General features: G+C 43.0%; 1 protein-coding gene across 2 annotated transcripts in view; it reads right to left on the bottom strand.

Annotated features, from left to right (window-relative positions):
- Positions 1–27,101, bottom strand: part of CHST11 (carbohydrate sulfotransferase 11) — a 231,025-nt gene that overhangs the window by 115,474 nt on the left and 88,450 nt on the right. For both annotated transcript variants that reach the window (XM_077807544.1, XM_077807546.1), the window contains exon 2: positions 6,175–6,260. In XM_077807544.1, the coding sequence (XP_077663670.1) occupies positions 6,175–6,260 (86 nt within the window). The remainder of the gene's footprint in view (positions 1–6,174; positions 6,261–27,101) is intronic.

The raw sequence follows: 27,101 nt of genomic DNA, 5'->3' as shown, positions 1-27,101 counted from the left end.
GAGCTCCCCATTCTTGCCCCGTGTTGAATTTTTATATGTTCTCTATCAACAATAGCTATTATGAGCTGCTTTCACCAAGTTACTGTTATTTGCAAGAGCAAATCTGCATGTAAAAACAGGAGTAAGAGGTTGTCCTGTGTCTTATGGGCACGCGTTGTGATTCTACTTACTAGCACTGTTGGTAAAAAGCAGGGCATATAAAAGCTTACACACAACAAATTCATGTGCACATTTACAACAATTTGTCTTTGAACCTATTGATGCGCAGCACCTAATTTCTTGGTTTTTAGCACACATTGGAACTTCTGTAATCTTCTGCATTGCACAGTACCCATCTCTGGGCTTTTATAATAAGATTTGACACACAGTTACCCATGGGGTGGAATATGGCAGCCAGCATGTGCACAGCACGCCATAGCCAAGTGAGGAGAGGAAAAATTTTGGCTGAGGGCATGGACACAACTCCATCCTCTCACCAAAAGTACCAAGAGATCTTTCAAATATCACAAGCACTTTGTGGGGTGGGGGGTTTCAGATTCCAAACCCTGCTTTTTAAGATCCCAAACTCATCACACACAGTAAACTACATAGGGTAACCAATGCATCTACGTCAGAAGTATGATGAGCTGAGTTGACATCGCTGGGATTTGAACCCGTAGTTCCAAGGCAACTTGGTATTACTAGAAATGAAGCTTCGATCACTAAGCTATCATCCATCCAGCAACAGGTATGAGTGCCCATGGAGTCACCTTATGGTGGGTGGGCCAGAGAAGAACAGAAAATTATCAACTCAGATGGAAGTGACTATGGCTGGTCTGGGTTGACATACACTGATCCTATGCAGAGAGCCAGATCCAGGGGTGATGATGTAGCACCTCCAGAAAGGGAACACTTGAGGTCTGAGGTAAGCGAGGCTGCATAATCACGGTATGGTCTCAAAGGCATCAGCTTGCTTTCTTTGGGCCATTGAGCAGGATGTGATAAAAAGAACAACAAAAAAGAAAAGAAATTGCTCATCTCTACCAGTAGTCCAACAAAATGTCAGGACACAAGGCAGTGTGGGGTCCACGTTGGGACCGCTGCATAGCTTCATCAGCTTTGGCTAATGGTTGGGCGCTCAGCTCAGGCCTCACCAAAACATAACCTCCTAGCAGTCCAGCTCTTTAATGGATGGACTCATCTTTTGAAAACAACAAAAATCACTGAAGGTTTGACCCATGGTTAACTAGACACGTGATTCTCAAATGAAAGTTGGGAGATTTAAGGTTAGAAATTGAAGCATGGAAATGTCCAGGACCTGATCCTGCAGCCTCTACGTAGACCAGTGCTTTTCTCTGTAGGTGAGGAGTAAAGAATAAATACCGATAGCGGGAGGAGATTATATGCAGGCCAAACTCCCTTAGAATTCAGTATGAATTTTTGCCTACACAAAAGTGCAAGATCATGGGCCCTATCTTGCATTTTCCCCTCAATTAACACTTTGTCCATTTTAGCTATTAATTGCTCACAATTTGGTACTGTTTTCAACTGGGCTGAACAGATCAGTGTCACCCACTGATGTGCTCAAGCCCAAATATGTTGTTGGCTCATTTTGAACTTTCAGTGACTTGAGCTCAATGGGCTGATCTGCAATTAACTGTTATTTTTAGAGCACTGGGGCTGGACAAAGTCATGTAATTACAAGACACTGTGGCATGTAACATTTTTCTAAGAATATGCTTTGCAAATATTTGTTTACCCATGTTTTTAAAAGTCCTGGGGTTTGAAATACAAAGAACAAGCTACAAAATGAGTTTATGCCACATTCATGCAAGGCTCTTAGTCCTTGTTCAGTTACGCCTATGTTTCCACCCCCACCCAGACACACTCATAGTGCAGCAACTTACTCCTGGGGGTATTCTGCACCAAAAAATTAAATTCTGCACACAATATTTTAAAATCCTGCATATTTTATTTGTCAAAGTAACACCTAATCATGCCAGTTGCAATTATTTTGGTAATTTGTTTCAAAATACCAGTTAGCAACTATATCTGTAATACAGACACACACAAAAAATTCCCCCAGGAGTAGAGAGTTAAACCCCTATGACAACTCAGTTCCTGTTTCTCTGCCCTTTTGCCCCCCACCAACAGAGCCCAGCTGGTGGGCCAGACACACACACCCTACATCTCAGAGCCCAGCCATGGGGCCCCACAGACAGACACTTGCACTCACTACCTCCCAGAGCCCTACTGTGAGCCCCGCAGCCCAAATACTTGCATCCCCTTATCACCCAGAGCCCAGGGATCCTGAGGGAGAAATAGCCTCATGCTGGGTTCCAGGCTTGTGTGGAGTTTCTTGCACACCACCTCCTTCCTTCAGGACATACCAGGAACTGCAGCTACCCGGAACCTCCAGCTCCATTTCCCTCCCCCCGAACAATGTCTTCTATTTATGAGCTGCGCTCTGCTGGGTCCAACAGCCTCTAGTGGTGACCAGCAGCACAGCAGCCCATTTTGGGGGCGGGGGGGGGGGAGAGGAAATTCTGCGCAGAACAATAATTTCTGCACAAATTCGGCATTGCGCAGTGGTGCAGAATTCCCCCAGGAGTATGCAATATCACTAGTCATCTGACGCTGGACCCTCTCCCTCTTCCCTTTGGAGCCATGTGACAGAATGAGTCTTTTCTGTTTTGTCAATTCATCAAAAGTTTGACTATACTGCCTTAATGTGGTACTCGTGAATGTGAAAGTCCTTCACTGAAAGCCCCCCAAAAATGAAGTCCTCTGTCCACAGAATACGTACAGCACAGGGAGGGCAAACTTCCCACATATAGCCCTCCTATTATACTTCAAACCTGACACCGAGGGACCATGTGTCGGGGCAAGAAGCCTGTTCCTATCTGTGGGATTGCGCAGTGGGACCAGTACAAGGCTGTGCACCCACTTAAGTAAGGCAAGCACTTTGAGCTGGTCCCTCTACTGAGTGGTGAATTTCATTCTATCTATATCCATTCAATCTTTTACTTTTCTTATGAAGCTATTAACAAAGGATGTCAATTAAAGCCCACTACGGTGGCGATCTTCTGTGATGAGGGCACCTATCCACTGAGCACTGGACTGAAACATCTAAACTCAGTTCGCGTAGGCCACTGGACATCCATTAGACAACAACAAAGTTTGGTCCCCTCTGGAGTTGAACCAGCAAGATAAAGATAAACTATTTTTACAATCATTTATTGAACTGAAAGATTCAACAGAAAACACAGCATCTGCTAGCAACTCCATAAAAGAAGAAAAGAGCAGACCAAATACACTGGTATATGTTTGAATAGCAGATACTACAGGCCAGACCCTCACCTGGTGTAAATCAATGCATCTCCATCGGGCTTTTTAAATACAATCTCTGTGCCAAACATATAACAAGAAAACTTTCTTGAGAATGGCATGATTGTATTAGCTACGGGAATATCACTCTCATGGATTATGATGCTATCTAAACCCAATAGTAAAGTTATCGCTCTTATTACCAGAGGGCTCAATCCTGCTTGCTTCTGTTTCCATTGACGACAGCATTCACACCAACTCTGAGAGCAGTACCAGGTACAATATTAGCTAACAGAGGCTGGAAAATTCTGAGAGCTGCACTTTAGCATTCTGTAGGTGAAGGCAGCAAACTAGCCAGTGGGTTTCTCTGATTATTAGAACATGCAGTTGTAATAAAAACATTAGTTGGACAAACTAAATATTTAAAGTTGCATACACTGAAAGAATTACAACCGTATCTAGCCAAAGCCAGACTGCTGCAGGGGCTCTTTCAGTGGTTTAGTCTGGTGTTTGAATTGAGTAGATTCCCTGGAGCTACAAGTACCTATAGCCCTTCATCTTACAAAGGTAGCTAAACTGAATACCAAACAGATTACTGTGGTTTTGTGTGCATGTGTGTGCCATTTTCTGGCTGAGCCCTTAACACCTGCAATCCTTTATGATATACTTGGACAGTATTAAACATCCAATGGTATTTTTCATAAGAGAACAAGGTTTGTTCTGCTGTCCTTGGCCAAAACTTTCTATTCCCCCAATTATCATGACTTCTGAGTTGTATGTCAAGTATCAGAGGGGTAGCTGTAAAAGTGGCAAAGAGTCCTGTGGCACCTTATAGACTAACAGAAGTATTGGAGCATAAGCTTTTGTGGGCGAATACCCACTTGTGAGTCACTGATCAGCAGAGGACTGGAGAGAAAGGATAAGAGTACGCTCATACTCCCCTGACAACGGTTGGGGGACCTCCTGGGGGATTCTGACCCACAGCTTGAGAACCGCTGCTCCAAACCATGATCTGCCTTCCTATCCTGCTACCTTCTAGGCAGTAGAGAGTATGTTTTTCCTTCTTATGGATACGAATGTAACTGTGACTTAAGGGGAGGGGGGGAGAGAGGGGTGCGTGTGTCAAAGAAATAAAATAAAATATTTCAGTGGAGACCCCCAAATCAGCTTGTTGTTAATATCTCCCCCTTCACCCACTGTCTCTTACTGTTATCATTTCCCTGAAATATATACATCTGCATGCTAACAGTAAAGTGTCTACTGGAATACTCTTGAACCATGTGCCGCACATAAAATCCAGTCCAAAAAGCAGTGGAATATTCTGCCTTTTTTACATGCTAAGAACAGAAGAGGCCAAAGTACTGATGGAAATTTTTTGCCTGTGAAAAACGTCATCGGCTTAGTTCAACACTGGCTGCAAGAAATGCTGAACTCATTCAGACGTTCACTTTTCGGGCTCCCTCCAAAAGAGAGATTGGGAAGGAATTCTAATGCTTGACAGAATTCTTGATCAAGACGTAGAAAGGAAGAGGGGGAGCTGCCAGCTGGGTTCACTGCTTGCAAAAGGTTAGAAAACCTGTAGTTCACCAAATTTGCAAGGCATCAGATTAACACCCTATGAGGTATTCCTCTGTTCTTTTCTTACGGGATGACCTCTGGCAATGGGACCATTAAATGGCAAGAAGATTTCAATTGCTGCACAGCAGACCCCAGACACAATAGACAAAACTTTCTTCTCCCCACTAGCCCTTTTGTAAAAGCTTTTCAAGAGTTTATTATTTTTCCTTTGCAGCATCTTTGTTCTTATGGAGCATGCACTTTCCATTTAGCACCATTGATTGTACATCACTTGTATCAAGCATTATTACAAAAATTGGTAAATTCGTGTTCTCTGCCACATGTAGAATTGAGATTTAATTAGGAAACTAATGTACGCTAATAAATACAAGATTATTGGATGCCTGCACTTTACTCCTTTGCATAACAGATATTGTATCTTTAGATTGTTGAGAATACTTTATAAATGTGTTAAAATAACTTGGCACTTATTTCGTGTACTGTATACCGATTCTTTTCGTAATCAACAAGTATTTGAAACATTTACTGCCTTGTTAAATCTAATGAGTTAACCTCACTTTCCTTAATAGCTAGCTCTCTTTTACAAAATGTATTAACTGGGGTATAAATATAAAATAGGCAGCTATTAAACCTTAATAAATACTGTATGCTTAAAAGTCAGCTGCCATTTTCTCGCAATGGCTGCACTTCCTCTCAGTTGCCAACAGGAAGTGCTGTGCTTGAATAAGCCAATTCAGCACGCACATGGGGACTAAGTGAGAAGCAGCAGAAATTGGAGACCTGAAATTGAGATGCTTTTTCGCTCTGGGTGTCACAGTGAGAAGAACTCCGGATATCCTTACTCACATTGAGTAGTCTCTTCCCTCACAAGTAGACTCAATGATTTCAGTGGGACTAATCATGGTATGACGTAGCATTCAGTGTAAAGATATCATGATCTGCTGCTCTATAAAATATTCAGCTTGTTTGGACTGCATACCTGCAACCAGCTGTGACTGAAAAGCCATCTGGGCTAGCTGGAAGTCCATCCACATTAGAACTCTAAAACAAAACTGTCTTACAGCAGTGCCATTGTAACCCACTGTCACCTGATCTACAGAGGACAAAACTCTGCTATAGCTTCCAGCTAGAAGACATAGTCCTTTAGCTCAAGCTGTGCAGGTCCCAGGGTCCACCCCTTCCCCTCCCTGCAAGATGAACACGATTATGCTGTGGGGAAGAAAAACCCGAAACTCTGCAAGTAAATACAGGCTGTGTTTGTTGGATGGGCTGCGAAGTTGATACACTCACCTGGATGGGACTGTACAGTTCCTGGAGCGGGCTTCTTGACCCCTTCCGACAACAGATGTCCATTCCAAATGGATTCCTACGTATTACTACAAGGTAAAATGGAAATTAATACAGGTTAGCAAAGGCTGAATTAAAACAAACAGACAAGAAAACAGAATACATATACGGAAGAGAGGGATTTCCAGAAATACCAGGGAATTCCAGAAATGATTCTGTGTTTCTTAAAACATCCATTTCGCCTGCCCTAGCAAAGATCTAAGAGCAGAGTGCAGCTGGAATATTCTGGGCTTGGATCCACGAAAACGGGGTTCATCCCTTTCCCTCCCCATCAAATAAAAGCGTCTGCCAACATTTCTCTGGGTGCCTAAAGTTAGGTTCTTAAACCCATATTTAGGCCCCTAAACTATTAGTCAAATAGAAGAAATAGTGTATGCCTTCACTATTCTACTTTCATTTATATTTATAATACAGGAGCAGAGGGGAAGGGAATGTTTCAATGTATCCAAGTGATCAGACTTTGATTAACCAGCGTTTGAGACACAGATTCTTTGTTCCAAAACCTTCATTCGCACTGGACAGAAAAAAAGTGCAGTGTGCTGTTCTTTAATTTATTACTTCATTTTTCATTTCCATTAATTATGGTTAACAGTAAAACACATGCAAGTCGCCCTGCCTGGTTCACTTAACAGGCAGATCTTAACACAGCAACGCCTTATAGGAAGCAGCAACAGTCATAAAGCTTACAAAAATTATTCACACATCATACAAGATTTGATTCCCAGATGCATACAAACAACCACAAAAAACTTTGCTCCCAAGAAACTGCTAAATGCCAGTGGGGTTTCAGCCACTGAAACCCATTAAATCTTTATTTTGCGAGTCCCAATATTATTTAATTGATTTATTTTTCCAATAAAGTCTTTAAACCGAGGCTGAGGAATTAGCACAGCAACGTGGCATCTTAAACACAGGGCTTAACTCCCTGTTTGTCAGTTTCAGTAACAGGACATGCTCATGCTGAGTGGGATTATATACACACCTGTTTACGCGCACCTTGGACATACCTGTTTGGGATTGGTCTTTCACATCTGAATCAACAATTCGCTTCATAAAATATTTCCTTTACCAAAAACAGAACACACACTTTTTGTAGACATGTCCCTACCAACTTTGGTAGGCTACTATGGGACTAAAATAAGCAATGTGCCTCCAATTTGGTGTCCCTTTCAATTTTATTGTTGAAAAATATTAACAACAGAAATAAAGAATGACAAAACTGAGCTTATAGAAAGAGTCCTTGGCACTAGAAGAAGAAATCCCCACTGGATTTTAAATTTTAATTTTGTGTGTCCCTGTGACCATATAAGCCTCCTAATGCCAGAGGCTCACTGGTATCATGTAATGAGTTTCATAGAATATCAGGGTTGGAAGGGACCTCAGGAGGTCATCTAGTCCAACCCCCTCCTCAAAGCAGGACCGATCCCCAATTAAATCATCCCAGCCAGGGCTTTGTCAAGCCTGACCTTAAAAACTTCTAAGGAAGGAGATTCCACTACCTCCCTAGGTAATGCATTCCAGTGTTTCACCACCCTCCGAGTGAAAAAGTTTTTCCTAATATCCAACCTAAATCTCCCCCATTGCAACTTGAGACCATTACTCCTTGTTCTGTCATCTGCTACCACTGAGAACAGTCTAGAGCCATCCTCTTTGGAACCCCCTTTCAGGTAGTTGAAAGGAGCTATCAAACCCCCCTCATTCTTCTCTTCTGCAGACTAAACATCCCCAGTTCCCTCAGCCTCTCCTCATAACTCATGTGTTCCAGTCCCCTAATCATTTTTGTTCCCCTCTGCTGGACTCTTTCCAATTTTTCCACATCTTTCTTGTAGTGTGGGGCCCAAAACTGGACACAGTACTCCAGATGAGGCCTCACCAGTGTCGAATAGAGGGGAACGATCATGTCCTTCGATCTGCTGGCAATGCCCCTACTTATACATCCCAAAATGCCATTGGCCTTCTTGGCAACAAGGGCACACTGTTGATTCATATCCAGCTTCTCGCCCATTGTCACCCCTAGGTCCTTTTCTGCAGAACTGCTGCAGGTCCCTAGTCTGTAGCGGTGCATGGGATTCTTCCATCCTAAGTGCAGGACTCTGCGCTTGTTCTTGCTGAACCTCATCAGATTTCTTTTGGCCCAATCCTCCAATTTGTCTAGGTCCCTCTGCATCTTATCTCTACCCTCCAGCGTATCTACCTCTCCTCCCAGTTTCGTGTCATCTGCAAACTTGCTGAGGGTGAAATCCACACCATCCTCCAGATCATTTATGAAGATATTGAACAAAACCGGCCACAGGACCGACCCTTGGGGCACTCCACTTGATACTGGCTGCCAACTAGACATGGAGCCATTGATCACTACCCGTTGAGCCCAACAATCTAGCCAGCTTTCTATCCACCTTATAGTCCATTCATCCAGCCCATACTTCTTTAACTTGCTTGCAAGAATACTGTGGGAGACCGTGTCAAAAGCTTTGCTAAAGTCAAAGAACAACACGTCCACTGCTTTCCCTTCATCCACAGAGCCAGTTATCTCGTCATAGAAGGAAATTAGATTAGTCAAGCATGACTTGCCCTTGGTGAATCCATGCTGACTGTTCCTGATCACTTTCCTCTCCTCTAAGTGCTTCAGAATTGATTCCTTGAGGACCTGCTCCATGATTTTTCCAGGGACTGAGGTGAGGCTGACTGGCCTGTAGTTCCCAGGATCCTCCTCCTTCCCTTTTTTAAAAGATGGGCACTACATTAGCCTTTTTCCAGTCGTCCGGGACTTCCCCCGATCGCCATGAGTTTTCAAAGATAATGGCCAATGGCTCTGCAATCACATCCGCCAACTCCTTTAGCACTCTCAGATGCAACGCATCCGGCCCCATGGACTTGTGCACGTCCAGCTTTTCTAAATAGTCCCGAACCACTTCTTTCTCCACAGAGGGCTGGTCACCTCCTCCCTATGCTGTGCTGTGCTGCCCAGTGCAGCAGTCTGGGAGCTGACCTTGTTCGTGAAGACAGAGGAAAAAAAAGCATTGAGTACATTAGATTTTTCCACATCCTCTGTCACTAGGTGGCCTCCCTCATTCAGTAAGGGGCCCACACTTTCCTTGACTTTCTTCTTGTTGCTAACATACCTGAAGAAACCCTTCTTGTTACTCTTAACATCTCTTGCTAGCTGCAACTCCAGGTGTGATTTGACCTTCCTGATTTCACTCCTGCATCCCTGAGCAATATTTTTATACTGATCCCTGGTCATTTGTCCAATCTTCCACTTCTTGTAAGCTTCTTTTTTGTGTTTAAGATCAGCAAGCATTTCACTGTTAAGCCAAGCTGGTCGCCTGCCATATTTACTATTCTTTCTACATATTGGGATCGTTTGTCCCTGTAACCTCAATAAGGATTCTTTAAAATACAGCCAACTCTCCTGGACTCCTTTCCCCTTCATGTTATTCTCCCAGGGGATCTTGCCCATCAGTTCCCTGAGGGAGTCAAAGTCTGCTTTTCTGAAGTCCAGGGTACGTATTCTGCTGCTTTCCTTTCTTCCTTGTGTCAGGATCCTGAACTCGACCATCTCATGGTCACTGCCTCCCAGGTTCCCATCTACTTTTGCTTCCCCTACTAATTCTTCCCGGTTTGTGAGCAGCAGGTCAAGAAAAGCTCTGCCCCTAGTTGGTTCCTCCAGCACTTGCACCAGGAAATTGTCCCCTACATTTTCCAAAAACTTCCTGGATTGTCTGTGCACCGCTGTATTGCTCTCCCAGCAGATATCAGGGTGATTGAAGTCTCCCATGAGAACCAGGGCGTGCGATCTAGTAACTTCTGCGAGTTGCTGGAAGAAAGCCTAGTCCACCTCATCCATCTGGTCCGGTGGTCTATAGTAGACTTCCACCATGACATCACCCTTGTTGCTCACACTTCTAAACTTAATCCAGAGACTCTCAGGTTTTTCTGCAGTTTCATACTTGAGCTCTGAGCAGTCATACTGCTCTCTTACATACAGTGCAACTCCCCCACCTTTTCTGCCCTGCCTGTCCTTCCTGAACAGCTTATATCCATCCATGACAGTACTCCAGTCATGTGAGTTACCCCACCAAGTCTCTGTTATTCCAATCACATCATAATTCCTTGACTTTGCCAGGACTTCCAGTTCTCCCTGCTTGTTTCCCAGGCTTCGTGCATTTGTGTATAGGCACTTGAGATAACCCGCTGATCGCCCCTCTTTCTCAGTATGAGGCAGGAGCCCTCCCCTCTCACACACTCCTGCTCGTGCTTCCTCCCGGTATCCCACTTACCTCAGGGCTTTGGTCTCCTTCCCCCAGTGAACCTAGTTTAAAGCCCTCCTCACTACGTTAGCCAGCCTGCTTGCGAAGATGCTCTTCCCTCTCTTCGTTAGGTGGAGCCCGTCTCTGCCTAGTACTCCTCCTTCTTGGAGCACCATCCCATGGTCAAAGAATCCAAAGCCTTCTCTCCGACACCACCTGCGTAGCCATTCGTTGACTTCCACGATTCGACGGTCTCTATCCAGGCCTTTTCCTTCCATGGGGAGGATGGACGAGAAGACCACTTGCGCCTCAAACTCCTTTATCCTTCTTCCCGGAGCCATGTAGTCTGCAGTGATCCGCTCAAGGTAATTCTTGGCAGTATCATTGGTGCCCACGTGGAGAAGCAGGAAGGGGTAGCGATCCCAGGGCTTGATGAGTCTCGGCAGTCTCTCCATCACATCGCGAATCTTAGCTCCTGGCAAGCAGCAGACTTCTCGGTTTTCCACTGGCCTGACCAGTTCAATATACCCCAATTCATTGATGTTAACATCTGTATCTAATATATAATTGGAAAACTAATAACTCACTGATTATTAACATCATTGTGTGATGTGTGTATGGGGTGTGCATTACGAGTTCTGGATATATGCTGTAATTATGACTAAAGTGTATTTAAACCAGGCATGTCAGGGGGAGTTGGCAATCAGGTCTGCCCTAGATAAAGGAATGTGTTTTGCTTCTCTGACTCAGGCAGAGACAAAGAAAGGTCTATTTACATATCAGGTCAACAAAGCTATCAAGCTAACAAGCATGGGAAGAGACAGTTTGGTGTCTACACTGCAGCAGGGAAGAGAAACTTTATCTAAGCTATAAAGACAGGGGATCTGAACTTCAAGTGATGAGCAACTGAATCAAATGATTGTATACAATATTCCTGTGTTATAAAAGTATAACGAATGTGATATTTTGTATCATTGTGAACTGTATGTATTAACACTGCATAAGGACAGGTTTCAGAGTAGCAGCCGTGTTAGTCTGTATCCGCAAAAAGAAAAGGAGTACTTGTGGCACCTTAGAGACTAACAAATTTATCTGAGCATAAGCTTTTGTGAGCTACAGCTCACTTCAATGGATTGTGGTGGGGGCAGCTTCACCACACAGGGAGAAGAAGGGGTTAAAAGCAGCACCAGGGAGGCTGCGCAGAACCCATGAATCAGAAAAGGGCTTATTGAGCCCACCAATAGAAGGAAGGTTTTCTGGAGCAACCAATCAGGGCCAGCGAGGGCCATATATAAAGGGCTGAGAGGTGCTAGGGCTATGGAGGAAGTGGCCCAGGGAAAATAGGCAGCAGGTTGGAGGAGGGCAGTAGGTGGCTGCCAGCTATAGGGTTCCTGGGTCGGGACCCAGAGTAATGGGCGGGCCTGGGTCCCCCCTCCCCTTGCACCCCACTTGCCAATGAAGAGAGTGGCCAGTATCCAGACTGCAGTTTGCCCCTGAGGTGAGGGGCTGGACCTTGGACTGCAGCTGGCTGCTGAGGCAAGTGGCGGGACTAAGGACTGCTGGTCCCCTGGAAGCGGGGAGATACCAGCGTGGAGGCACAGCCAGAGGACACTGCAGTCTGGGAAGTGATGCAGGTCCAAAGAGTGTAGACAGCAGTGACGGCAGGCATGACACCACTAGCTGAAGGTGCACTGGAATGGCCGAGAGCTAATTCCCAGGACAGCCAGAGGGAGGCGCTGGGTGGTGAGTTGAACCCTGTTACATGGATACTCATTAATATTATGCTTTACAGTCTTGTCTCCAAAGAAAGGGAAAAACAGGTCTCTCCCACACAGGAGAGAAAGCAGCTATCTGTCTGCCTCCAGTGAAATTAAGCAAGGTATGACCAAAAACAATAGAAGCCCTATTTACATTGAAATCAGCAAGAGGGTGGGAAGACCACAGGACAGCAGGAGGTCTTCCGGCCTCTTGAAACAAGGCCTGTACCTTGCTAGATTAAGTTTTAGACTTTTTAGATGGTTTCTCTCACCAATCATTCTTCTTCCCAATCACGTCTGACTTTCCCATAGTACGGACCTTCCACTGGAGTACAAGGTGCTGACCCAGATGAAAGATCTTTGCCTAAGCAGCTCCTCACCTATATGCAGTTCCTAGAGACATCAGAGCCCACCCCCCTCCACCCCGCCTTGGTTGAAGGACCCATCTTTCTGAGCTTGCAGGAGCTTTGGTTCCTTGCGTCTGTCTAGTGATGGATACCAAAATGTATGTCTGTCTAATTATATCTGAAAGTCCAATGGCTTTGATTGGGATTGCACCCCTGAAGTGTGACAGTACCCCCTCAGTTTAGGTCTTTGTCCCACATTTGGACAGTGGCAAAATGGGAGTTGCTCTTATAGCTACAAATATATTTAAAATGTTTCTTTTTCACACGAGGTGTATTTGTACCAAAAGCACAACAAGAAATTGGAAATATAAACATGGTTTACCCCAAGTTTAGCTGTTATCTCCCAAAGCAATCACCCCATCTATTACAGGACAAGTCCATCCCTGCTGTAGTTGGCACAACATGATCAAATACACATATCTACTACTGTGTATAACATTATAATTTCCTTGATGCAACATTTCTTATGATGTGTGTCAATCTCTTCAGGCCTATTCTCATTTACACTGTGGCCTCTTTACACAGCTCTGGAAGTGCAAAGGGGACTTAAATTGGGTTTAAATTTCTGTTACACCCTTTACAGTCGCAATAGTATAAAGAGGCCTTCGTGTAAATGAAAATAAGGCCCTTAATCTTTATCAGGTGTTTTGTTGATTTACTAGATATCTTTCTATAAACTGCACTAGTTACAGCTGGAAGCTCGGATTAACAAGCAAAAGCCGATTCAGTAGAAACTGATATCTCACAGTGCTCTAATAAAACACCAGATGAAGACAAAAAAAACTTGCCAACTGCCATAAAAAATACTAACCAAAGACAAACATTTTACACTGTAGAGTACGTAGCACATGGTTTACTCATGATTTTTATCCCAATGGTCTATTGCACTAACATTGTCCTCCCTTTCATCCTCCTATTAATGAGCCACAAGATAATTTAACAATAAATCCTCAAAACAAATTTCCACTTGCCCCTTCTACACAAAAAACAGCATTACTTTGTCCAGCATATTACATTAAAGAAAGCACTGTTGAATATCAAGCACCAGGCAAGCTAATGCATTTGTTCATAAGGTTGTAATTTTATCAGTATAACCCCAAATCTGCAAAGCATGTGCTAATTTTAAGCATATATTTAAATCCATCTCTATTCAGCAAAGCCCTTATGCACATGCTGAAATCTCACTGAACTTAATGAGACTTAAGCATGTGCTTTGCTGTTTAGGGGCCTCTAATTACAGATGGGTCCCAACTAAACCTCAGAACCAAAGCTTTGTGGAAATTCAACTCTTCATACACATTTTATAAGCTGTTTCACAAGAACAAGAACTGAAGAATGACCACAATGGGTCAAATCAGTGGTCTATCTAGCCCAGTATCCTGTCTTCTGACAGTGGCTGGTGCCAGATGCTTTACAGCAAAGGTCTCCAAACTTTATGAGATGAGGGCCATATTAGATTTTTGAAGGGGCTTCGTGGGCTGAAGCGACTGTGAAAGAAATTAAATATATGCAAATATATGCAAAATCATTAAAAAAAATGCTACTCTACTGTGTCAGTATTCCATTAAATTCTAAATCAGGCTCTCCTTTTTGGGTCTGCTCTTCTCCCTGTGCCTGCTAGGCGTGCCTGTTCTGCTGAAGAAAATGACAAAGGATTGAAAAAAGAAAAGGACTTGTGGCACCTTAGAGACTAACAAATTTATTTGAGCATAAGCTTTTGTGAGCTACAGCTCACTTCATTGGATGCAAGGATTGAAAGTTTGGCTGCACTTTGGTAAGAGAAGCTCCAGGTTCCCATTGTTGGTTGGGACTGCTTGGTTCTATTAGTGCTGTAGTTAAAATTTAACCATTATGAAATTGTTAATTTCCATCTTCTTTATTCCATTTATTGGAGATGTAATTAAGCATCTGGCTTGTTTTTTCACTCTAAGGCAGGGGTCCGTGCCTGCTCGGCTGCAGCAGCAACTCTCCCCTAAGTTGGCTCCCCTTTTGGGTGGGCACTGGCTCCCAGAGGCACTCACCCTTCTGCACAGCTCAGCTGTGCTGTTGCCCTGTGTGAGCTGCTGCCAACGGCCCCTCCCCCTGCCTGCTTGGCATACCTACTCAGCTGTTCGCTTCTCCCCTGTTGGTTGGAGGGCCGGACAAATGGAAGCCCTGGGCCAGATCCAGCCCGTGGGCCATAGTTTGGAGACCCCTGCCTTAGAGCCCTGAACAGAACATGGCTATTATCAAGTGATCCATCCCCTTGTCATTCAGTCCCAGCTTCTGGCAGTCTGAGATTTAGGGACACCAGAGCATGGGATTACATCCATGACCATCTTGTCTAATGGCCATTGATGGACAAATCCTTCACGAACTTATCTAATTCTTTTTTGAACCCAGTTTTACTTTTGGACTTCACAACATCCACTGGCAATGAGTTCCACAGGTTGACTATGCATTGTGTGAAGAAGTATTTCCTTATGTTTGTTTTAAACATGCTGCCTATTAATTTCATTGGATAACTCTTGGTTCTTGTGTTATGTGACGCGGTAAATAACACTTCCCTATTCACTAGCTCCACACCATTCAATTCCAGGCAAATTGGTTGAAACTATAGTAAAAAACAGAATCATCAGTCACCTAGATGAACACGATTTGTTGGGGAGGAGACAACATGGCTTTTGTAAAGGGAAATCACGCCTCACCAATCTATTAGAAGTGATTGAGGGTATCAACAAGCATCTGGCCAAGGGTGATCCAGATGAGAATGCATACTTGCTCATTCAGAAAGCATTTGACAAAGTCCCACACCAAAGGCTCTTAAGCAAAGTAAGCAGTCATGAGACAAGAGGGAAGGTCCTCTCATGGATGAATAACTGGTTAAAAGATAGCAAACAAAGGGTAGGAATAAGTGGTCAGTTTTTGCAATGGAAAAAGATAAATAGCAGGGTCCCCCAATGATCTGTACTGGGACAGTGCTATTCAACATAGTCTCTAATGATCCGGAGGTGGCAAAGTTCACTGAGGATACAACATTCTCAAGATAGTTAAGTCCAAAGCTGACTCTAAAGAGTTGCAAAGAGATTTCACAAAGCTGGTTGAACAACAGGACTAATGAAATTCAGCATGGGTAAGTGCAAAGTAATGCACATTGGAAAAAATAATTCTAGCATCACATATATAATGACAACTTCTAAATTAGCTGTAACCACTCAAGAAAGAGATCTTGGAATCATCGTGGATACTTCTCTGAAAACTTCAGCTCATTGTGCAGCATCAGCCAAAAAAAAGCAAACAGAATGTCAGGAACCATTAGGAAAGGGATAGACAATAAGACAGAAAATATCATAATGCCACTGTACAAATCCATGGTGTGCCCACACCTTAAATACTGTGCCCAGTTCTGGTTGTCCCATCCAAAAAGGATATTGTGGAACTGGAAAAGGTTCAGAGAAAGGCAACAAAGATTGACCAAGGATCTGGAATGGCTTCCACACGAGGCAAGATTAAAAAGACTGGGACTGGTCATCTTAGAAGAGAGATGAGTAAGGGGGGATATGACAGAGGCCCACAAAAACATGACTGGCGTGGAAAAAGTGAATAGAGAAGTATTATTTACCCTTTCCCAGAATACTAAAACCAGAGATCACCCAATGAAATTAACAGGCAGCAGGTTTAACCCAAACAAGTAGAAGTACTTTTTCCACACACAATGCACAATTAACCTGTGAAACTTGTTGCCATGGGGTGTTGTGATGGCCAAAAGTATAACTGGGTTCAAAACAGACCTAAATAAGTTAATGGAGGACAGATCCATCAATGGTTATTAGCCAAGATGGGCAGGGACGCCACCTGTTTGGGGCAACTCTAAACCTTTGACTGCCAGAGGCTGAGAGAGTGGATAACTCCAACTACCCTATTTTGTACACTCCCCCTGAAGCTCTGGTACTGGCCACTGTCAGAGACAGGACACTGGGCTAGATAGACCATTGCTCTGACCACTGTGGCAATTCTTATCTTCTCATAAACAAACCTTATCTCTGAGTTGAAAGAGCACCAGTACAATAATGACCCCAAAATAGTGTCTCCTTACATTATTTCAGACTAGGAGAATTCATTGATAGTTTCTAGGAAAATATATCCAGACATGTTGGTGTTAAAAGCAGCGATTTGATCTCAGATATCTCTCACTGAGCATATATAGATAGATAGTACTCCTCAGCGTACCAGCATGCTCTAGTATCTATGCAGAAAGCATGCAGATATTTAATGTAGCAAGGTTCTGCCAGAATGACTGGGAATTAAAATTTACATCCCTCAAATAAAAACACACTTTGGAAGACCGACTTAGGGAGAAGATTCAAAGCTTTGATATACCATGGTTCACATGCCAAGCCAGCTGTGGTCCTTGGACTTGCTCCTATAATCCTATAATTAATGCTTTTACCAGCCAGTCTCCTCCTCAAGTTGGAAGGGTGGCAATTTACTTTGCTTCCAAATTACTAGGCCACATGATCAGCTCTCAGCAGAGGGTGCTAAAAGCGCTCCAGGTAGTACCTTCGGTGGGAACCTAACTGTGTCGCCTCCAAGATGTATCCAATGTTCAATTAGCTCTGAAACAGCTGAACTTAAGAATGGTTAGATGAACATAGGGAGAAAATTGGCAGATACTTGGGTGAAGTAATACTTTTCTTTGCTTCATGCAATCTTCAGACATTTTGGAAAACTGAAAATTATTCATATTGAAGTATATGAAACTACTTAGAGTGTAAGCACTTCATGGGACCCCCCTGCCCCCAGCACTTTCCACAATACAAATGATGTGGAAATAAAACAAAAAGCCATGTCAACTCCAAATTTCACGCTTATGCATTTTAGAAAAGCTAGCAGAATCAGAAATGGCAGGTGGTGCCTTTCCAGAAAGACTACATGGCCTATAGGATGGAAGCCCAGAACTTCTGAGTTCTAATCCTACCTATGCCAGTAATTGGAATGACAAACAAAACGAGAGAGAAAGAAAATCTAGAGATGAAAAGAAAAATGATAAAAGGAAATGGAATAACAAGCATCTTAAAAATAAAATTAAAAGTCCACCTCCTTGTGAAATGTCAGAAAGATGGGTGAAAATAATGATGTGTATTTGTCAAAAGCCTTTTGCAGATCAGGTGATAGAAGGATACCATCGCAAAACAACTGAAAAAGATCATTACTGTTTCTACCATTGCAGTTATAGAAATGAGCAACTGACATTTCAAATAGTGTGCTCCTGCATTCAGAAGCCACTTATGTTGCCCCCATTATATAGTACTGTAAATGTCAAATGTTGGCATTCTCAAGACTTCTGTGGAGTACCAATTCTCATACTACTATCTAGTGACTTTTTTCTACTGAGTAATGTCTGAGTAATTTGTTTGCAACGTAAAGCAAAACAAATGTGAGGAAGTTATCACTATTTGAGGTTTCTTAAATTAAGTGAATCTCATATTACAAACATTTGAAAACAGTTCAACAAAATATTAATATTTAAATTTTCATTAAATTGGTTCAAAGTACAATGTCAAAATATCCTAAGACAGCATTGCTTAAAACTGATATGCATAATTCATTCACTTATTAAATCTGTATTGAATACAAGTTACTTCATCTAGTGAAGGAAAATTATTAAATCTAGTGTGATTATCTACAAGGGGAAAATGCATCCTCAACACAAGTTTGAATGAACAGCAAATAAGTGATGATTCAGTCTGATCCAAAGCCCATTGCAGACAATGGAAGTCTTTCAGTGGATCTGAAGAGGCTTTGGATCAGGTCCTACTGTCAGTTTTATAGGGAAATAATCAAGGTAGGCCAATTTGAAGGATTTCTTTACTGCATTGAACACTCTACAAATACTGAAAGTTAGCAGCACTTTTTATTTAGTAGCAAGGAGGTTCTCTTCCCAGCTATCATTACTGCCTTAGTCCCTTTTCTTCATGGTCAGCGTTAATGTCATTCTGTGGAACAGTCATTGACAGCTGCTGAAGAGAAGGTAGGTTAGTGTTTTAGCCCTGGAGATCAACTATCTGGATTACTGGATTTCTACCAGTCCAGGGGTTCAACTTGTTGTTCCTAATTTGGGCTTCACTAACCAGGGGCATTAAAATGTTTATAGGAATCAAGAAAGTAACTGAAGTTTTCAGCGGCACAATCTACATTTATTCATCAATTACTACCAGGTTAAACATTAAAAAAACCCAACACCCAAATTACACCAGCACTGATGGGTCAGGGAGGAAGGATGCTCTTGTGGTTAAGGCATGGAGCTGGTTTCTATTCCAAGTTCTGCCACAGGACTTCCACTGTGACCTTGAACAAGCCAAGGCAAGGTTTTCAAACTTGGATGGCTAAAGCAAGGTACTGAAATCCACATTCACCTACTGTATAGTGCCTTGCACAATGAGGTCCTGGTCCATGATTAGGGCTCCCAGGCGCTATTGTAATATTAATAATAATTAATACTAATAAGTAGACAGATTCTTAGATGCTGACCACCCACAACTTCCACAAGTCTCAGTCTCTCTCTTGGAAATGGTATTGACAACTCTGCTGTTCGGTTTACATTAACTGTTTTCAATACAGATTCAAGGGCCATCCATTTAGCTTCACAGTGTGCACAAAGTGATGAGTAGGGTTGCCAGGCGCCGTTTTTTGACTGGAATGCCCGGTTGAAAAGGGACACTGGTGGCTGCAGTCAACACAGCCGACCAGGCCATTAAAAGTCCAGTGAGTGGCGCAGCAGGGCTAAGGCAGGCTCCCTGCCTGCCCTGGCTCTGCGCAGCTCACGGAAGTGACTGACATGTCCCTGTGGCCCCTAGGCGCGATCAGGGAAGCTCCACGTGCTGCCCCCACCCCAAGCGCCACCTCCTCAGCTTCCATTGGCCGGGAACCGCAGCCAATGGGAGCTGCGGGGGAGGCACCTGCATGCAGAGCCACCTGGCCATGCCTCCACCTAGAGGCCAGACATAGCAGCTGCTTCCGGGAGCAGCATGGAGCCGGGGCAGGCAGGGAGCTTGCCTTAGCCCCGTTGCGCTGCCAACCAAGAGCTGCCTGAGGTAAGCACCACCCAGCCGGAGCCTGCATCCCAAACCCCTGCCCCAGGTCAGAACCCCATCCTGCACCCTAATGCCAAGCCCGCACCCCCAACTGGAGCCCTCACCCACTCCTGCATCCCAGCCCCCTCCCCAGTCCAGTGAAAGTGAGTGAGGGTGGGGGAGAGCAAGTGATGGAGTGAGAGGGGCTGGAGTGTGTGTGTGGGGGGGGGGCAGGGCCTCAGAAGGGGCGGGGCGGGAGTGTTTGGTTTTGTGCAGTTAGAAAGTTGGCAACCCTATCGATGGGGCTCAATCCTGCAGTACTCTGCATGCATAAGACCCATGACATTTGAAACTGCACAGCTGAAACTCAAAATGTTTGAAAAGAAGTCTCACAGGAACTGAAATTTTCCCAGAAAGTTTGTTAGAGCCTCAAGGGCTGAATATACTGCATTTTAGACAGTTCTGTAGATATCTTCTGTCTCTCAAATTAAAATTGTGCTGAACAAACGTGCCATTAGTAGCTGGCTCTCTGCTGCAGCAAAATACAAGTGTTCCCTAATAATTCACTAAACATGTCAAACTGTTCTGTAAGATTTCAGTCTAGTTGGTTGGTAGCCAACTATAAAGAATTTTCTGAAACTTACCAGTAAGGAAGTCAGGAGCTAACCAATACAAAGACCACCTTCATTTCAAGCTTTGTTACTTTCCCAGGGCCCACTTACAAACACATGATGTTAAGGATTGAACATTTTAAAGTGTTTATTTTGTAACAGGAATCTCAAGCATTGTGACCGAATGTATTAAGTATTGCTACTGCACATACATTTAATGCTTAAGGTAACATAGCTTTGTATTGTTTTTCCCCCACAATGAATTTGAGCACTTCATAATTCAGCAGTGGTTTGCTAAGATTTATTAACGATAAAATCTTGGGTCTTTGTGATTTGTTACATTTAATCACCGTTTTTAGTCAAAACTATTGGTCCTTGGTCTGGAAACTATAGCTGCTAGTATTTATGATTAAATGCCTGTCTAGCCGGTTTTTTTTTTTTTAAGGCAGTACTATAGTTGCTTCTTGGGGCTTGAGAGACGTATTTGTAGAGCAAAGCATTTTTTATTGTATGCATTGCATATAAAAGTGTTATAGGCATACAGTGAGTGTGACGGTGCCCCGATAAGGTTTTATGGAAACATGCTTATGAATATATATGACATAACTGGAATATATTCTATGCTACATATGTCATGCATCCAATGAAGTGAGCTGTAGCTCACGAAAGCTTATGCTCAAATAAATTGGTTAGTCTCTAAGGTGCCACAAGTACTCCTTTTCTTTTTGCGAATACAGACTAACACGGCTGCTACTCTGAAACCTGTCATTAGTTAAGGAACAATGCATCTTGAAATGCTCCAATCCACATAAGAAGTCTTTCTGGAGACATTCAAGATACTATGTGGGCAATGGCTTCTGCCTGTAAAAACTGTGAGTCATGCATGGGCATGTGACTTGCCCAGGTGACTCCAGAACTCCATCTTGGAGCTGGACTTTGCATAGGAGAGAAGAGGGGGTCTCCACCCACAAGAGAAAGTCTATTTAAGCCTGTGGGAGACCCCCCATTTTGTCTTCAGCTGGCTAAGGAGATAACCTCTCCACCCCCAAGGATACCTGAAAGACACTGGAACAAAAGACAATAACTACAGGGGGGGTGAGTGATTGCTGGACCCAGACTAGAAGGACATTAGTCTGTAAAAGGAAGCTTACTGATGAAGTGAGCTGTAGCTCATGAAAGCTTATGCTCAAATAAATTGGTTAGTCTCTAAGATGCCACAAGTACTCCTTTTCTTTTTGGAACTGGTGAGGTTTTGTCTGTATTCAGTTTTATTAAACATAGACTTGCAGGTTTTATTTTATTTTTCTTGGTAATTCACTTTGTTCTGTCTTTTACTACTTGGAAACACTTAAATGTTATTTTCTGTATTTAATAAATCACTTTTTACTTATTAATTAACCCAGAGTATGTATTAATACGGGGGGGCGGGGGGCAAACAGCTGTGCATATCTCTCTATCTGTGTTATAGAGGGCGAACAACTTACGAGTTTACCCTGTATAAGCTTTATACAGGATAAAATGGATTTATTTAGGGTTTGAACCCCATTGGGAGTTGGGCATCTGAGTATTAAAGACAGGCACACTTCTGTAAGCTGCTCTCAGTTAAGCCTACAGCTGTTAGGGGACGTGGTTCAGACCTAGGTCTGGGTTTGCAGCAGGCTAGCGGGTGTGGCTCAAACCAGGCAGGGCACTGAAGTCCTAAGCCGACAAAGTAGGAAAGTAGGAGCAGAAGTAGTCTTGGCACATCAGGTGGCAGCTCCCAAGGGGGTTTCTGTGATCCAACCCATCACAGTGAGTTTATACTTTTAATCTGCATTTATATAGAGACAGATTCTGCCATCCTTACTCACAATGAACAGTGATTTACCACCCAAGGAGTAAGGTACTACTTACTGTAAGAATGGGGGGCAAAAATATATCAAAGTACTGCCAACATTATTTATTATTATATGTATTGCAACAGTGCCTAGAGGCCCCAATTAGGGACCAACCCCCCTTGTGCTAGACACTGTACATCCATTTAACAAAAGAGACAATCTCAAGAGTCTACAATCTTAGTGTATGACAAAAGACAACAAAAATGAAGGAAGAAAAAGGAGTACAAGGTACTAGTGAAATAGTTATATTTGATATAAGTAGCAGGGTCATTAAGTTTGGTTTGCAACCTGTATATGAGAGGGGCATTTATTAACTCCAATTTATAGACTGGGAACTATGGGAAAGAGGTTAAGAGACTTGCCTAAGGTCATTCAGCAAGTAAGTCAAGTAGGCCCTGATTCTCAAAGGTATTTAAGTACCTAGCTGCCATGGAAATCAATAGGAATTAGCTGCCTAAATACCTTTGAGGATCTGAGCCCTATATACCCTATTAGCCTTGAGTGCCAGTTCTGACCACTTGCCAAAGAGCAAAGCATTGTTTAATTGCTTTTCACCCTCGCCGCTTTTCCAGAAATTAATTTGCATTTTATCCTGTGTTGTTCTAAGATTTGCATGGGGGTAGATTTATTTAGGCACAGTGGGAAAGTTCATTTCTATGGGTCAAATTATGCAGCTTTGCATGTGGTATAAATTAACACAGCATTTGTTGCTAAATGAACAATGACTCCTGAGTAAGTTTTCCAGTAATTTTTGACCACACACACACACACACACACACACAATGTTCAGATAGAAGAAGAGAGGGACCTAAAACAGTGCAACATTCAGGCTTTATTCCTGCCTCCACACATACAGTCCTCTCTTATTAGTCAGTCCTGAAAGTAGAGTTCTCTGAGTTCCTAATGGTTACCCTGTACATAAGCATACTATCATCCTATAAAGCCCTCTGTTGGGAAGCTATATATATATTATAGGCAGGGATGGTAACACTATTAAGGTTGTCTAATACATCCTGTTGTAAGACCTGTTTGCAGTTGCTTTTTATTTTGCCAAACTTAAATTGTTCAGGCTGAAGATTTTCCATGCCATGTGTCTGCCTTATGCTGATTTAATTTAATTTATTTATTTATTTGGAGGGGGGAAGTTTGAGCTAAAATGGTTTAGCCATTTTCAAGAATGAGCTTAGCAGAAAAAATGTTTTGCCCATATTAAAAAAACAAAAAAAAAATTTCAACTGTATTGTTCAGAAGCCCTAACGTCCCCATTCTGTGGAGCAGGGATTTGAAACTCTGCAGGGGGAGTGCTCTGGTGTCAAGAATGTGTCTTTTGCTGTCATCATAAAGAAACGGCCAAATTTGGACAAGTTACAGGCCTCAAAAGGTCTCAATTTGCACACAATTAGTAGAGACTTGTTTGAAAGTTTGGCAGCTAAATTCTCCAGAGATTCTGTCTGCACTGAGCATGCTCCATATCCTCACTGCTCCTATGAGCCACCTGGACTGCACATGCAGCATCGCCATAGAGCAAACAAGCATGCTCCAGCCCAAGACTTGAAGGGCAGAGCAGTTCTTTCCCTGTAATTGCTCCTCCTGGCCACCAGAGAACTACGAATAGAGAGAGTGTCAGAGCTCTCCCTGCTGGCACCCCGGCCGTGTGGAAGGGGAAGGAGGAAATAGCCTCACTTAAATGCTAAGGGGTCAGCAATGGGGGTAGGAGTGGGAAAACAGGTAGAGAGGATGCCTGGAGCCAAGTGATAGGTGGTGGATAGAAGTGGAAGGGGAGTGCACCAGCTTGGAGGGAGAGGGATGGATACAAGCAGAGTGGGAAGGAGGTAGGAGCTGAAGTGGAAGAATGGAAGGAGCAGAGGAAGGAGTAGGAGGTGGATAGAAATAGAGGACATGGGTAGGGAGCAGAATGGGACAGACACAGACTAGGGTAGTGGCTCTCAAACTGTGGGTCGGGACACAAAACCCCTTTTTAAAGGGGTTGCCAAGGCTGGTGTTAGACTTGCTGGGGTCCAGGGCTGAAGCCCCCCAAGCTTCACCACCCAGGGCTGAAGCCTGAGCATGAGCCCCATCACTCAAAGCTGAAGCCCAAGCCCTTGAGCTTCAGCCCTGGGTTGCCGGGCTCAGGATACAGGCCCTCCGCCTGGGGCTGAAGACCTTGGGCTTTGGCTTTGGGCCCCCCACTCCTGGGGTCGTGTAGCAATTTTTTTTGTCAGAAGGGGGTCATGGTGGAATAAAGTGTGAGAACTCCTGGACTAGGGCATAGGAACAGAAGGGTCTATACCACAGAGCAGACACATCCTACCTTAATTTGGACATTTACTAACTACTGAGTGCTTGACTTGGTCACAATGTTCTTCTAATGTAGTTTTTTGGATGTAACCTATATTAGAGCAGGTCACAAGTTTTCCCTTGTAAACACCAATTCATTGAAATCAACAGGTTTTGTGGGAACATGTCGACTTCATTTAAACTTTCAGAAACAGAAAACGGCCTGCTTTTCTGTCCACTCAACCACTAACATCCCCAACTTCTGTGGATGCTGCATCCTTGGGGCATAAGGCAGCGCAGAAGCAGACTGAAAATTTCTCTGTTTTCCCAAAACAAGTCAACTTTTTGACCTTTCGTCCCTGTTCAGGATAAAAGTTTTTTCAAAGATTCTATATTTTTCATGGCAGGGAAAAACTATTTTCCAGCTAGCTCTCATCTATATATTATACAGACAGACACAAAATTATACAAATTTGCAGTCAGAGTACTGCTGGTATATCAGAAGTATAAACTAAAATTCCCTTTCTGTTCCTTATAGTTTGTCTCCACTTGCTCAGTGCAAGCTAGCACAAGCCAATTTTTTGTTTTGTTTTTCTGCACAGAGGTCCAACAATACAGACAGGTATGAAAATTTCTATTGGAGACATATAGATTTCTACACATTTCTTTCTAAATTTCCCAGGTATGTTTTACTAGCAAATGCAGACAAAGGTGCCTGCAGAATCTTTTTACAACAAAGTGCTGAATATTTTGTTTTGTTCTTATCATCAGTGATATCCAGCAAGAGTTTTCAACTCCATAAAGAAACATTATACAGCATCTTGGCAACGTCAATTCCAAAAAACATTGTGAGCCAAGTTCTATGCTGGTGTAGGACAGAATTCATCTGAAATCGGTAGCGTTGTTGCACTCACTTTTACAACAGCTACATTTGGCCCCGGGTCTTTGAAAACACAGAGAGAAAGAGAGAGAGATAGTGTTTTGCAGGTTTCATTTCCCCCTTCCCCAGCAATCATTAATCACCATGAACTACCAGACTGGCTATAAAATATAATGAGTGGAGCTCACTTAAGAAGAGGGGAGGGAAACTTTAAAGGAAGAGGGTTTCTTTGGTGAAGTATAATTTTAAAAGCATTCATCCTGAAATGCGGTCCAAATGAGAAAGATGGCTGCTCCAGCTGCATCCTATTTGAGTTACTACATTGTGCTCTCTCTCAACAGATGTGAATCCAAGATGAAACCGGAAATCATCATATTTGACACGGTGATACTAAAAGGCCCAGCAGGGCTTCTCCTGAGTCAAAGAGAAAAGGGAATAAAGCTGCACTGGCAATTTTAAGCCAGAGCCAGGTCCTCAAACTTTTGGTTTTGGTAGGAGGTCCAGGGAGACAGGATCTCTAACCAAAGTGCACATACTGCTCATCGAACGTTATTGTAAAGCAAAACGAGAAATGGGGGCACTAGAGGTATCTTCAATAATAATGGCACACCCACAATGTATTCAGATATACAAAGGCATAGCAAACATAATGTTGTATCTCTGGTATTTTAGTGCACTCACACCTTTCCATGTTTTACTGTAGTAAAAAAATAATAATAATAATAATTTTCTTTTAAAACAATGAAACATTTCATGAGGCAGAAAGATAAAATATTAAATCCTATAGTAATCATTTCCAGAGCAATCATTCATTATGTCAAAGACGATTATGGCTGCAGCTTGGGGAATAAGCAGCAGGAGCAGATGAACTCTTAAGAAACAAGGATCCTATTTTCCTCGCTAATGTTAGAACCGAATGTAGATATCAAAGAATTAGAAGAGGGCCGCAGAAATTAAGATCCTGATCCTGTGAGATTCAGCACCTTCCATCTAGGAGTTTAAACCATGTTCAGCCCCATGGGATAGCTGAACACTTAAGAGGTGCTGAGCACAATCAACTTCCATTATCACCAAGGAGTCAATAGACAGTGAGAGACACTCGGCTCCTTGCAGGATCAAACCCTATATGAAGTGAAGACTGAACTTTTTTTCTATACAATGAGGCAGAATCTCAGTTGGTGTAGATCTGCATACTTCCATGGACTCAAAAATGGTGTTACATCTATTTACTCCAGCTGAGGGATTTGACTTAATATGCTTTTCTTTTCCCCCTTACAATACACCAGAAGCTCTTTAATTCCCTTAGTTTATTCCAGTAGATCCTGAAAATTCAGAATTTGAGATGAGGAAGATGTTTTTGCACTCTCCCCTGTCTGCTTTAACGTCCAGCCATATACAGAATGATATTGTTTTCATATGTAAGATCATGGATTCCCCCTCATGCAGTAGCTTTGAAATATTCCAAACCACAGATTCTACATATGAATAGCACATTGTCAACTTCCCTAGATTCACAGTGCACTTCAGTGCATAAAAGACTAAAATAGACATTAGCACTATAAAATTTCATCTCACTGAGCATAATTTGTATTTCCATTATGGGACACAGCCTTATAGCTGTACTTGGATGATGGAGTTAGCACTTAAGATCTGTTTTTCTGGGGGGGAGGGAACCCTGCAAAAAACACAGAAAAACCATTCAGAGCTACACCTTCCCAGACTGCATTAGCTTTCAGTGCCTGCTTATCTTTCAGCAATT

This window comes from Eretmochelys imbricata, chromosome 1 (assembly GCF_965152235.1).
Source record: "Eretmochelys imbricata isolate rEreImb1 chromosome 1, rEreImb1.hap1, whole genome shotgun sequence".
NCBI classification, from domain to species: domain Eukaryota; kingdom Metazoa; phylum Chordata; order Testudines; family Cheloniidae; genus Eretmochelys; species Eretmochelys imbricata.
The sequence above is the reverse complement of the archived record's forward strand: the minus strand, read 5'-3'. Positions and strand labels throughout refer to the sequence as shown.